At 37.2% G+C, this 15,054-nt stretch overlaps 1 protein-coding gene across 4 annotated transcripts in view; it reads right to left on the bottom strand.

The window, feature by feature from the left end:
* Window positions 1–15,054, bottom strand: part of LOC575413 (zinc finger C4H2 domain-containing protein) — a 29,305-nt gene that overhangs the window by 5,776 nt on the left and 8,475 nt on the right. Inside the window, exons 1-5 of one of the 4 annotated variants that reach the window (XM_030994797.1) lie at window positions 7,928–8,336; window positions 3,302–3,483; window positions 3,064–3,177; window positions 1,029–1,201; window positions 262–457 (exon numbers count right to left, since the gene is read on the bottom strand). In XM_030994797.1, the coding sequence (XP_030850657.1) occupies window positions 262–457; window positions 1,029–1,201; window positions 3,064–3,177; window positions 3,302–3,397 (579 nt within the window). In that variant the 5' untranslated portion in view covers window positions 3,398–3,483; window positions 7,928–8,336. Of the gene's footprint in view, window positions 1–261; window positions 458–1,028; window positions 1,202–3,063; window positions 3,236–3,301; window positions 3,484–7,927; window positions 8,337–15,054 lie in introns of those variants that run through there. The other 3 variants (XM_030994798.1, XM_030994800.1, XM_011667930.2) reach the window with 3 other exon arrangements.

Here is a 15,054-nt window from a genome sequence, read left to right as displayed (position 1 = left end):
CCGGGCATGGTGGCTCAGTGGTTAGGGCGCCCGCCTCATGAACTGGAGGTCGTGGGTTCGAACCCCGGCCAAGTCATACCAAAGATTTATAAAAATGGGACCTTCTGCCTTCTAGCTAGGCGCTCAGCATGCTAGATTGGAGAAGAGTAGTAATAACATATTATGTTATGCAGGGCCCGCTGGAAGAGCAGTTTCATAACAGAAGTGGCTACCCTGGGTAAATAAAACGTTATTTTTATTACTATTATAAGCCACACCTACCTTCATAGGTGGTGGTTGTTGTTTGAAGGGCGGAGGAGGAGGAGGACCATTCATCTCCTTACTGTGACTGGTACCAGGCATCTGGAAGGGTGGGGGAGGTTCCAGTGGGAGGGGCAGGGTGCATGTAGGGATCAGGGGCGAGGGAGGGTCCCTCTTCTCTATATCATGCCATTCCGCTCTTCTCTTCCTCAGAAGGCTGCAATTGAACAACAAAAGTGAAATTTCATAGAATTAAATCTACTTTAGAAACCACCTATACATGGAGAGTTCTTAGGGAGATATGTACATGTAATTGTCAGTGATGTTTACATACTTTTTTGTGTCTCAAGAAGTATTTCCCAATGTAACCTACATTACAAAAGGAACCTATTCATTTATATATTACATACATTAAAAAAAAATGGCTATTAACTCAACTCTTCTTGTTTTCCTCCAAAGAGCTTTATATACTTTTGAAATAAATATCTGGTGAGGCAGAATAATCCATATTGATCCTTTCTATAGGCTTACAAAATGTACTATGTAAAAAAGAATAAAAGGTTCTTTCATTGATCAACTAAACCTGTTGAATTCTAAGATATAACCCAATCAAAATGCATGTTAAATGAAAAAGAATCTGTCTACAATTACAAAAAAAACCTAATAAGGACATGGGAAAAAACAATGAAGGTTATAACAGTTTCCTGGTGCTTTTTGTAGTCTATAATTTATGATGGGGAGGGGGATGTGCCCCCATCCCCCTCAATGATCATCTCATATCCACTTACTCTGGATCGAGCCTCCTGTCTTCCTCAGTGAGCTCCGGGATGCGATCCAATCCAATGGACATCCTCTGAGCATTGATCTGCTCCTTGAGACACACATACTCCTGGTACATCTTCCACGCTGCTTCAAACGCTTTGTTCCTATCTCCTTCTGTATTCTTGATCACACTCTCAATCTGTCAACAAAAACATACAGAAATCATCATACAGGGGGGCGTTTCACAAAACTTGTCATCAGTGACAAATGACGTTTTTGTTATAAGCTACTGAAATCCTCGCTTCTGATTGATTATCAGCAGATTTGTCACTGAATTTTGTCATTTGTCATTGAAAAGAGGCTTTGTGAAACACCCCCCCAGAAATCAATATATGACAAGAGGTTTGCAGATCTTACGCTCACCTGAGCCAATGAAAGTAGGGGCTTTGCAAGAAGGGACCTAGCTTCCATCCCCTTTGCACAGGGAACATAGGATTTATTGGACGAGTAGGGCAATTTAGGGGTGCTGCTCCCAGGTCCCCTGCAGCTAGAAGCAGGTATCCCATTCAAACAAATTTAGGTCTTCTCCACATGTTTGGCCAGAATCCATCCCAATATTTTGGTATGAAATCATATCTACACTTCATGATCAATCAGAATAAGAAACAAGTGAAACGCTCTCGGCGGTCTCGTCTGCATAACCCAATTCCGTAGGTTGAAAAATTGAGGTTGGGACATCGTTTACAGGCAGGGTGGCCCATTAGCAGGCCCCCCCCCCCCCAAAATGAAATCCACTTAATATAATCAGCATTTTAAGGTGAATATTGACAAAGAATCATCAGAAGAATTATTTACTTTAATTTGCACCAAGATTGATAACTTAAATGAAATATGAGCAAATAACAAAAATTGATTTTATTAATTCTCATATTAAAGGTAATACAAAGTTTTGGGAAATTTTGAAAATTGGATGGATAATTCTTCTTTCTAATTTTGATATATTTGGATGCCTTTGTGGATGTATTATAAGCACTAGAAAATGTAGCCCCTAAAACACTTATGCTTTCAACAAAAATTGAATACAAACATTTACTGGTGCTCCTAGTATATTTTGATAAATTTCAAATATCGCCTACGGCCGTACAATGGAAGCTGCGACCATGAAAATCTCAGAATATGTAGTTGTGATATATAATTTCCAAACGGGAATAGCTAATCGGTCGATTGTAGTCAAGAAATATTGTTTTATAGCTTAATTAATATCTTGACCTTGAGAGGGAGGTATACAACATAAAGAGTTTATTATTTACAATTAAATAACTTTAGACTCGATTTCAACTGTGACAACAATCACTAAATATTGTAGGATCGAATGTGCTTCCAATATATGTTCATTTTTACCAAATAAATAACCCCATACCAAAATTTTGTAGTACCTTTAAGTTGTGTAAACATAATTCAAGTCTACTGTAAAGTTATGCTTGACTTTACAAATGACTTGAATATGAAGAGCTAAATGGGATTCTCACATCCTTTTAATTGCATAAGCTAAAGTTGAAATATGCAGATGTAGATTAACCTTATCATTATTAACATAACATTGTAATGCAAAGTGTATTTTTGGCTACAATTTAATTGAGAGTCACACTTTGTTAAAATGTCAGGAAAAACTTTGGGCATCCCAATTGGCTCTTCCTATTCAAATCATTTGTAAAGTCATTTGTAACTTTACGCACAGCTTTATGAAAGACCCCCTGGTTTTAAAAAAATATGGAAAAGAGAGAGAGAAAAAAAAAACTTTAAAAAAATGCTGCAAGTAAGTGGAATTCCTCATTTTCCCAGAGAAAAGAAAAAAAAGCTCTTATAAAGAGTGAACAGGACAATCCTCCTCCATTAAAACAAAATATTTTTACTTTTACCCTGTGGTTCAATGGGACGTCCCTCTAGACCGACAGCCCACAAGGCCATTAATGTCAGCATTATAAAACCCTTCGGACAGGGAAATATAATGTTGGTATCATGGGTTGTCGGTTTTGTGGACTCACACAGTGCGTTACTCACCGTGTTGATGTCTGAATGTATCTGCCTTAGCTCCTCCACATGTGCCAAGCGCTCCTGGTTGAGCAGCTCCATCTCATGTCGGTACTCTTTCAGTCGATCCTCCTCCTTCTCAGCCTCCTGCATGTCAACCAGGAGCCGTCCCTTCATCTTCTCCAGGTGAACCGTCTGAGACCTGGAGACCAAGAGATTAACAGATATAAAAACAATCATTATTAAGTCAATCCTCCTCCTTCTTAGCCTCCTGCATGTCAACCAGGAGCCGACCCTTCATCTTCTCCAGGTGAACCTTCTGAGACCTGGAGACCAAGAGATTAACAGATATAAAAACAATCATTATTAAGTCAATCCTCCTCCTTCTCAGCCTCCTGCATGTCAACCAGGAGCCGACCCTTCATCTTCTCCAGGTGAACCGTCTGAGACCTGGAGACCAAGAGATTAACAGATATAAAAACAATCATCATTAAGTCAATCCTCCTTCTTCTCAGCCTCCTGCATGTCAACCAGGAGCTGACACTTCATCTTCTCCAGGTGAACCGTCTGAGACCTGGAGACCAAGAGATTAACAGATATACAAACAATCATTATTAAGTCAATCCTCCTCCTTCTCAGCCTCCTGCATGTCAACCAGGAGCCGACCTTTCATTTTCTCCAGGTGAACCGTCTGAGACCTGGAGAACAAGTTTGTTCTTCTTTTTTATTACTCTTGATCAATAAAATACTTTTTTATCAATATAAAAGAATAAGTAAATTATATACCGGTAATGAAATGAGAACTCTATGTTACCATATTTAATAGTAACAGTACATTGTATATGGTTCATTTATTGAAAATTTGTATCTCAGCCAAAAGGCTGATTGTAAAAGAATTTTTTCACTAATGTTTTTACATGTTCATGATGAATTAATACACTAAATAATATGACAGTACAGAAAACATGAATTAACATACCTTTAAAAAAAATGTATATATACATGTATGTTACCCATTTACATAGATCAATGCCTAATCTATGCCTAACCTTTTATGTTTGAATTGAATTGATTAAACTTGCATATATTCTAACATTGAAATCGTACCGATAGGAGGAAACTCTGAAATGAGTTTTATCAATCTACATTGATGAGCTATTGTTTTTGTACTTTTATAGTATAAGTTTCTTATCATAAAATTCTAGCATAAAATATCTATGTACAAGTCAATGATGTTCATGAACTCAATTCAAAATAGTTTTTAAAGATAATAACCTACTGTTCAAATCAAGTTTAAGTTCAAGTTCGACTTTATTTAATTCCAGAAATACAAATCAGAAATAAGGCACGGATGCAAATCATTAAACATGGTATCAAGGGTACCATAAAAGATTACTGAAATGCAGTCTTGTCAAGTCCCTTTATGAACAAAATTAAAAGTGCTAGAAAGCATGAAAGGAGTAAACTATATTTAAACATTTACCGTACTTACCTGAAGATGCCCCCCCCCCCCCCAAAAAAAAAAAAAACTAGATGGAATTTTGACTGCGCGCAGTCGAAAATGATGCCTCCGCCATAGAGCAATTTAAACAAGTTTGGAGTTTAAATCTCCAGTGGTTCTTGAGATATCATGATAACAATCTCAATGTATGGAATTTCATGTTGACCTCTGTGACCCTTGACCTTTGACCTACGTGCTCCAAAATCTAATCAGATTGTCTTCCTATGGTGATACACACTATCATTAAATTTGAAGTTTAAATCTCCAGTGGTTCTTGAGATATTATGATAACAATCTCAATGTATGGAATTTCATAAGTTGACCTCTGTGACCCTTGACCTTTGACCTACGTGCTCCAAAATCTAGTCAGATCGTCTTCCTATGGTGATACATACTATCCTTAATTTTGAAGTTTTTACATCTCCAGTGGTTCTTGAGATATCATGATAACAATCTCAATGTATGGAATTTCATAAGTTGACCTCTATGACCCTTGACCTTTGACCTACATGCTCCAAAATGTAATCAGATTGTTTTCCTATAGTGATACACCCTATCACTAAGTTTGAAGTTTAAATCTCCAGTGGTTCTTGAGATATCATGATAACAATCTCAATGTATGGAATTTCATAAGTTGACCTCTGTGACCCTTGACCTTTGACATACGTGCTCCAAAATCTAATCAGATCGTCTTCCTATGGTGATACATACTATCCTTAAGTTTGAAGTTTAAATCTCAAATGGTTCTTGAGATATCGCGCTAACAAACTCAATACAAGGAATTTCATAAGTTGACCTCTGTGACCTGTGACCTTTGACCTACGTACTCCAAAATCTAATCAGATCGTCTTCCTATGGTGATAAATACTATTCCCGAGTCTTAAGTTTAAATCTTAAATGGTTCTTGAGATATTGTGATAACGGTCAAACGGGACGGACGGACGGACGGACGGACGGACGGACGGACGTACGGACGGACGGACGTACGGACGGACGGACGGACGTACGGACGGACAACCCGAAAACATGATGCCTCCGGCACCACCTTCGGTGGCGGAGGCATAAAAAAAAGAACAATCAATAAATTAATAATTAAAAGATGTAATAACACATCTAATAATTTTTTTTTAAAGAGAGACCAGACAACCCTTAGCAAATTTTGGAAACAAACATTACAGCTTTAGACTAAAATCAGAAAAAGGAAGAATTTCTTTGATTTTCTCTTAAAACTATATTATAAAAAACAATTTGTGTGTTTCCATTTTGAAGAAATTCCATATAACTGGTACTTTGTGTATAAAAGTGAAAGAGACAAAAATTTGATTAACAAGTTACAAACCATAAATGAATTTTTTTTTTTGCATTTCTGGTGTTTTAATGATGCACCGAACTACTCAAAGTGAGCATATTTGAGGTTTAATAAAACATTTTTTATGTTTGAAGAGCATATTATTTTTTACTAATTTGACTTAGTATATATTCTTACTATCTATTTTGAAGGAAAATATAAGGGAAGTAATTAAGTTGGAAAATGTTAAGAAAGTTCAGTTCTTGAAATAATGGTTAAAAGTGCACAAGGTAATTTGACTTAGTACAAATTCTTACTATCTTTTTGAAGTGAATATAAGGGCGTAATTTGGTTCTCAAGAAAAGGCCTTCTGACTAGTTGATTGGGCTTGAAAACTTAAAAGGCCCAGTCCAACATATTGCTTCCCATACTTTACTGGCAACAAGAAATACTGGTACATATGTATTTAACATGTATACCCGATGATAAGATGATATTGATAACACTATTCCTTTAGCTTGGAAGTTGGAGTAGATGATACTCCCATGTTATGTTCCTAATTCTAAGATACAATGTACATATACAACAAATATGTAATATATGTAACATACAGGATACAAAATGGGATACAAAATAAGCAAATAACTTGCTGATTTCAGAATAATGTATTATGTATTCAATTCAAATGACTGCTGAATTTATGGACAATTTCTTATATCAGTTCAATGACAAACAACCCTTCTTGTGAATTAGAATATGCTATACCGGTAATTACAGTGTCTATACAATTTAAACATTCATACAGTGAATATTTTTTTTAAATTTGAACTGGAAAATTAGTGAATCAATGAAGGTTAAATTTCACTATACAAACATGTATTTTGATGAAAATATCTTCAGATCAACAGATCCTATTAGAGAAGTACATTTTATGTGTAGCGATTGCACACATCATGATGCACATGTTGATATCTTTTATGGGAAAAATAGAATTACAGAGCTATTAATTCATTTGAAATAGAGAAGGTAAAAACACACCAAACTTTGGCCAAAGCCTGTTCATTATCAAAGGAGGTGTAGCATGGCAAATACTGGTTATTCAAACGCCATCTATGACTTCTTTAGGACAACTGTACGTGAACGAATGGACTTGATTAACGGTCAGCATGCGCTAGCATTCGCGAAACAGACCGAAGTTCTCCCCATGCTTCGGTTTTGCGTATGCTGCACACACATGAATACTGCGGTCGCATCGTCCGTAGTCATATTATACCTGATTGGCCCCCGAGTCAGGCCATGGGAAAGACACAGTCTCTTTCACATAGTCCCTTTAAGAGAAAACCTGTTGACTACATAATAGGACCCTTTCAACAACGACAACAAAGCACCCCCCCCCCCCCCCCCCCAAAAAAAAAAAAAAAAAATAGAACAAAAGAAAGTTCAATAAGGAAGAAGGCATAATGGAAATTGCTACAATATGTGTATCTTAAAGAGATGATTTATACAATTATAGGATGAATTAAGGAACACAAAACTTTACAACATCAAGAGCAAATAAGTTGAAATGACTTTAGCTATTTTTCGTTGTTGCAACTTTAAGATGTTTGCTCATTTTGAAATGTCATCCAAACCAGATTAATTCTTACTTTTCAAACACTCACACCTCTCTAACCATGCATTTCATATGAAAAATCAACATGTCTATTAAAAAGAATAAGGAAATCTATCCTTTCTCAGTAGTACCAAACCTTTCAATTTTACTTGATTTTATGAGAAAAAAAGTAATTTATTCTTACTCATGGTTAGTTAACATTTGTTTTAAAAAAATTGTTTGATGTCAAAGTGAGAAAAGATCCTGTACAAAATTTCAAATTTTCTCAAAAGATATGATGGTACATGTACAAACTACAATATTCTGTTTGTAATATATTTAGAATGCTTGTTACCGTACATCATCAAAACATCAATACCAATTAAAGAGATCTTATGGTTTTAGATTCCTTGGTGGAATAATATGGGGATAAATGTAAGCTTTTAGTAGTCCTATATGGCATGTCACATCAGAACACAACACTGAGCCCAAGCAACAAATAAAGTCATCCTACCTGAGAACATTTTCCAATAAATGAATGCTCATTCTGCTTTCTTCCACACAGTCACTCAACGAAGCAAGAATATTATCTCCCAAACTCCTTTCTCACAAAAATTTCAAAGAGCTGGGCAACGAGGACCCAAAGCTCCACATAAAAGTAGTTGGATGATGGAGCGAGACGATGCCCAGTCACTGTGCCGATAAGCTAGGGATGATGAGGAGGAGGAGGGAGACAGAGGGATGCGGTTCTCCAGATCCCAATTGTAAGATACCATCCAAGGTGTTTAAGCTCTGTGCTTCTTGTTCAAGAGCGACGGCTTAAAATGAGCAGCCTGGGTCGATGTGATCACTTAAGTCTAATCGAAGCTATTGAGTGGAGCTAGCTGAGATGGCCGGACTGAGATGGCCTGATTGTTGACTAAGTGGTGGAGTCTTTTGTGTGCACGTGTCCTGTCTGCCAGACCGTGAACATGGCAGTGGCTGGCTGGCTCAGACACACATAGGGGAGGGGCCTATCAAAGGAAACAAATTTGGCTGGCTGGCTGGCTGGCTGGCTAGATGGAGGCCAAGTACTGTACATAAACTTCGTTTTTTGCTCTCCCTTTCCCAATCTCCCCATCTCTCTCTATCTCTGTCCCTCCTCTCTCTATCTCTCCCTCCTCTCTCTATCTCTCGCTCCTCTCTCTATTACTCCCTCCTCTCTCTATCTCTCCCCATCTCTCTCTATCTCTCCCTCCTCTCTCTTTTCCTCTCTTGTCCTGGCTCTTCTCTCTCTCTCTCTCTCTCTCTGGTGGTAATTTCTTCACAGAGAGTTTTGTCGTGAAGTAATTACATGTACATTAACTACTTATAGAGATTTGGTATTTGGTAAACAAATTACAGTCACTCAAATACAACTGTGGCAAGAAAGCGAGTTTGTACGTATATCTGTGTAAATGTTAAAGACAGAAACAACTTATATGGTCATATTCTAAGTTATCAAAATGGAAATAAATGCATTTCAATCTGAAATCTACTCTTCAAACCATTAAAAATAAACATCAAGACCTGTACTTTAACCCTTAGCAACTAACCCGCCCATCCATTTCCGTCCGTTTTCAACGCCCTGTAGTATACTTCTATGGGGTCTACCGTGATATTTGTTACACATGTACATGCATAATCCTTACAATGTCTACATGTTTCATATTGTTCAAAACAATGCCAAAATGAGAGCAGTATTTCAACATCTTCCAGTGAGTACATGTAATAGGCCATTTTTACAAAATCTCTAGTTGCTAATGGGTTTAAACCTATATATATACCACAGAGCTTTGTTTAAACAAGAGAGTAGCATATCAAACGGATAGAAACACAATTGCACTTGCAAACTGAAAAAAAATATGATAGTCTGATGCAATGTCAATCAGATGAAAGAGAACTATCAGTGTAAAGCCTACTAAAAACTATCTAATAGGTATTGAGACTGAGAGAACGGAGATCAGAGTAGAGAGTTTTAGGCCTACCGGTATGCATTTTTTAAAAAATTAGCAGAATATAAAAAAAATGAATAGGGTAAACAATCAACAAATGTAAATGGGCCAAGAGACATTGAGAGAAAAAACAACATGTAACCATGCATGAGAATGAGAGGTCAGACAAAAATCGATTCTTTAGAACCTGTGGCATACCAATATTTCAACTAAACATATTTCAGCTACGTTGGTTAAAAATACCATGCATCGGTCCAGGAGAATAATGAAATAAGTTAAATATACAAAGAATGAGAGAGAAAGAGACAGAGATTCAGAAAGAAATAAAAAATAAAAAGGAGAGGAAGCAAAGGCTACTAAAGCCCCCCCCCCCCCCCCCATACATATGCAACACTGCTACCCTGGATTTTTTCCAAAGGAATAAATAAAAACAAATAACAGTTCTTCACCTTCTGACACCACTACCCTGGTTGAAAATAACAATAAAATAAGAAAAACCATAAAAACAGATAGACAAATGAGAGAGAGAGAGAGATAGAGAGAGAAAAAGAGAGAAAGAAAGAGTATTGGAGCAGAGGACACCAAAGAATGACAGAGTGTGGGGATTTGTTGCACAGCTAGATAATGCTTGGTGGTGGGTAGCTAGCCGCAGGCCTGAATAATTGATGGAGGTGTTAACTGCTTGATTTGGGGCATTTAATCCATCCCAGCTCAGTGATTTGGGAACCGAACCTCCTGTTGCCCTGCATTAACCTGTTGGCTACCGGGTAGTATCAGGTTCTCACAAGATGGATCAAGCTATCTTTCACATCGTTCAATGCTTTCACTCTTTTGTCTTTGTTTTAAATTCCTCAGAACAGTTCTGGTTTACCTATCATCATGCTTCAATATATTTCTTATAATGTCATTTTATTTTCAATTTATAATCGTTATAATTATCATTTGTCATACCATGCTTCAAATTTCAAAATATTTGTAACGCTTCAATAATTTGTTATGATTTTGACATATTTGTCATATTTTGTATCTGTTTTCAAAACAAAGTATTCATATACTATTGCTAGCACGTTCATTATGCCTTGTCTGAGAGCCATAATGGCATTAACTCATATGTAACTCATTTTACATCGAGAAGTAACATGGAGAGAGAGAGAGAGAGAGAGAAAGAGAGGGGAGGGCGAGACAAAGACGAAAATAGGGACAGATCAAGAGAGAGAAAGAGAAAGAGAGAGAGAGAGAGAGAGAGGGGGGGGGGAGAGTGGGGAAGAGGAAGCAAAAGAAATGAAAAGGTATAGATAGAGATAGAAAAAGAGAAAAAATAGTAATAACATAGAGATGACTTTGAAAGTGGTGTTTATGATATAGCATACATGATGTAACCAATCTTGACTGTCCTACTTGAGAAGGGGAAGGAGAGTAGAGACCCCTATTTGATGAACAAGTCAGACATTGAAATCAAGCTATTAATTAGGTTGTCTAATAATCATGCTAGACTCTGGTGAGAAAATCAAACAGATGAAAAGGAAGGATTAACACTTGGATGAAAGAGGGATGAAAGAGGGGATCAATTAATAGGGGTGCAGGTGTGATAATCTACTTGACTCCCAAACAAAGAGGGGTAAAAAGAAGGGTTCTATATCCCCTTTCAGGATCTATTTGTTGTATTGAGGATAATCAGGATTTGGGGTGATGAAATACTAGTACAAACTCACACATGTACAGTTATGCCTGTATGATTGCCAATGTATTTTTGAACATTTTTTTATGACAAATAGCTTCCTGGCCTGGTCAATTAAGATTGTTTAGGACATGTTCATGCAGATACAATTGATGCAATTTGACAAATAAACTTACATGTACATAAAAGTAATAGATGTTATCCTTTGTTGTTATCCTATCCTCTTCTTTTTTAACCTTCATTATGTTATTCCTTGTTTTTCTTTCTATCATTTTCTCTTTCTGTCTTTCCTTACTTTATTCTTTGTTTTTTCTTCTTTCATCTCTCTGTCTATCTTTCTATCTATCTGTCTGTTCTTTGTGTTTTTCTTATATAATCTTATCTCATGTTATTCTTTGTTTTTATCATTCTATCATGTTCTCTTTCTATCTTTCCTTAAGTTATTCCTTGTTTTTCCTCCTATCATTTCCTAGCTTTCCTCATGTTATTCCTTGTTTTTCTTTCTATCATCTCCTCATCTATCTTTCCCTTTACTATTCATTCTGTTTATGCTCAGCCTATCTTCTTCCTACTTATCGCTCCGTTTGTTATTCTTTGTTTTCTGTCTATCATCTTCTTGTTCTATATTTCCTTATGATATTCTTTATCTTTACCTTTCTATCATCTTCGCTTTCTATCTTTCCTTGTATCATTCTTTGTTTTATCCTATTGTGTTGCTCTTTCTGTCTTTCCTCATGTTGTTCTTTGTGTTTATCATTCTATCATTTTTTTTCTCTATCTTTCCTTATATCATTCTTTGTTTTCAATTGTTATTATTTGTCCTTTCTCTGTTTCATAAATTTCCTGCCAAAACACATTTACATCCAGTTGACAAACACTTCCTGGCACGGTTTGCTTTCACATTGCACATTAGAGAGGTCTAGAAGACCACATTACAAAGTGGTCTTCTGGATCGGTCCAGAGGTACGTTTCTTGGCACGCTTGTGCTTTCACACTCACCTTTAGACAGCTTTGTATATCTTTTCCTTTTCTTTTGCTTTCCGCGTATCTCCCCTGGAGATACGCTCTTCTAACGCTCCCTATATTTCTAATTTTCTCCTATTTTCTCACGTCACAATGGTCCAACTTTTGAGCTTTGTGACGTTTCTCTATCTCTTTTTCTCTTCCTTCGCGTACTCTCACGCGCCTTTGCATCTTGACTACCAAGCGTCGCCTATATATTTTTGATTTTGTATATTGTTGTTCATGCATGAATCACTTCGATAAAGGGCTATCCCCGAAACGTCAGTGGAATACTCACTTCTCCGGTGTTTTTATTTATCTACCTTGTGTCCTATATATATATATATATATATATATATATATTACTCGTCTTGATTAAAACAAAAGATGATTTTTTTTTTTTTTACCAAGTAAAGGGAAAGAAAAATATTACTGGTAATTTAATTCAAATTTTGTACTGTTTGTGCCTTTATCTGTAAACTGATTCAAGATACTGCATTATTGTAATCCATTTGGCATTAATTTCACATTAAGTGGATAATAATATGTTGCAAATACTATAATAGTCTCAGATGGTATCATGACTTGATAATTAAAGTTCTCTTGTTCAACTAGCGAGTGACAGGTGCAATGAGCATTCAGGCATGGGGTAGATTAGGCTCACTGAAGCAAGGTACTTTCCCTTGCAGCGGGAAGCCATACTCTCTCAATCAAAACACTCCTATGGTTACAAAAATACAACACAGAGAAGGGGGAAAATACCCGATTACAAACTGAATTAAAACACTTTTTCGATCCCCTTCTCCTCTTTAGAGTTACTCATAGCACTTCACTGACTATGATTATAATGGAAGCGCATAGAACCCTGACTCCCCTGGGAGCGGCTACGTTATACGCTACCGATTAGAGACCGGCACTGATTTGTAGTCTTCCGGTTCTCGCCCCTCGTTTTCGATTACACAAGATGCCGTTGTGGGAATTGGACAAGTGTTAAGTGGGCCTTTCGCATGGAGGGTGTTTTTGTAACACTGGGTAGTCGGTTGATAGAGTCAATATAACTCTTGAACATGTACCCTACACATGTAAGTGTCTCCTGTTATGAAATTAATCTTCACATACATGTATTCTTTTTCCATCATCAATCATTTTCATCCTCCGTTTTTCTTTCTACCCTTTAGTAGTTTTTATATTTATATTATTCTATTGTTCTTCTTGGTCATCTCTATTGCATTTCCCCTCCTTAAAAGCATGATACAATGAAACATGTTGAACGTGGGAGGGAATTGTTAGAGTATTTTGACATCATTTTCATCCCCAAGAATGCTGCAGATCCTCAAAAAAACCACTAAAACTGTATCATTACTAGGGAAAACAAATGTAAAAATTGAAACCCTTGTCGAACCCTGGCCGCGTCATACCAAAAGATGTTAAAAGATGGGAGTTGTTGCTACCTTGTTTCAACAATAAGGGATAGAGCAACGTCGATCTGGCGCTGCTCAGTGGCTGCCGGGCTCACGATCAATTGGGCAAAACAAATTTCTGTTTCGGTTTAATAAAATTTGGAGTGGACCATTAAAGTTTATTATTATAATTATTATTATTAAAACTAATTTGCATGGAATCACCCTTTTTATCATTCAGTGCAAAGTAAAAACAAAACTTAAGAAAATGAGGACTTTTATCGATGGCGAATATTGGGCTGTCACTTTCTTATCACTGTGTGTACATCGTCTCTGTATTTTGTGGAATAGGTCGTTTAGAGGCTTTGTTGTTTCCTTCAAAATACAAAGATTATCCTGCCTGAAAAATTGTGTCATAGAGGAACTAGGTGCCAGGCTTAGGTCCCAGGAGTGTCATGGATACAATCCCATTTCATGCATCTCTATCTTCCTGCTTCCGCGCAGCCTCTCCCAGCGGGGCCACACCAAAATGGCAAACCAGAATGCCAACGGCAAAAGTGCAGTTTGGTGGTGCTCTTCTCTTGCCTCACTTCTTGTCATGTGGTGGGTGTACTGTAGAGATGATGTTAAATGGAGAGGAGTTGATGCCCTGTAATCGAAAAGAAATAATTGCCTCACCACTCCTATTACATCCTCCAACAATTTAGCATTGGGCAGAGGGGTAACGGAAAACCATCCCTCGACAGATCGTGTTCAACTCGTAGAACTAAACTTGTTTGGTTATTCAAAAGGCATTCAGCGATGTTGATGCTCCCGCTAGGAGAGCCATTTATTTTTCTGCATCCAGGCAAGGCAACTCTACGAGGGAGTAATTTAAGACATTTGCACAGAAATGCCAGATAATTAACATCTTGATTGAAAATGTGTATCTGGGGAAGGCGAGATGTTATCTTGTCGATGGCGGAACGATTTCATTTACGCAGTGTTGTTCCTTGTCGGTTTGTGTGGTTGTGGCAGGCCATTAGATCTTAATGCCGAAGGCAAGAATACAATGGGCGAGCAAGTGAACTATTCCATCAAATGGCCCGTGTTTGTCCAAAAACGGTGCGAAGAAATGTCCCAAGGGAACGATCATATGCAAAATGGAAGACATAAAAGAAACGTTTGAGAAGGAGATAAAGAAGAGAAGTAGTACCCTTGATGGATGGGTCTCATTTGCCAGTAAAAATGAAATATATCAAATATACATCTTAGAGACTTGAAGGGAGAGTGAGCGAAGAAGATCTGGTTAAATACCAGAACAAAGTGGATAAGGGGAAAACGAGAGTTACTTGTGGCCGGGAAGTGTCGGTCGTTTGCATCTAGGTTAACAGGATCTGTAAGACAATGCGTAAGAAGTTAATTTCTTCCTCGGGCAAAGCGGATTTCGAAAACAAGACTTTGGTTTGATGCGCTGAAACTGACACTAAAGAGACAAGCAGCGACAGTGTTTGAGGTGGATCCAAAAGAGCTTGGCGGAAAAGACAGGTAACGAGAGAAAAACAAGAAGAAAGTTTTGATCGGCAAAAAGGAAAAAAATACAGAGTAT

This window comes from Strongylocentrotus purpuratus, unplaced genomic scaffold (assembly GCF_000002235.5).
Source record: "Strongylocentrotus purpuratus isolate Spur 01 unplaced genomic scaffold, Spur_5.0 spur5_scaffold_21, whole genome shotgun sequence".
NCBI lineage: Eukaryota > Metazoa > Echinodermata > Echinoidea > Camarodonta > Strongylocentrotidae > Strongylocentrotus > Strongylocentrotus purpuratus.
Note: the sequence above shows the minus strand (reverse complement) of the source record. Positions and strands in the feature narration are given on the sequence as shown.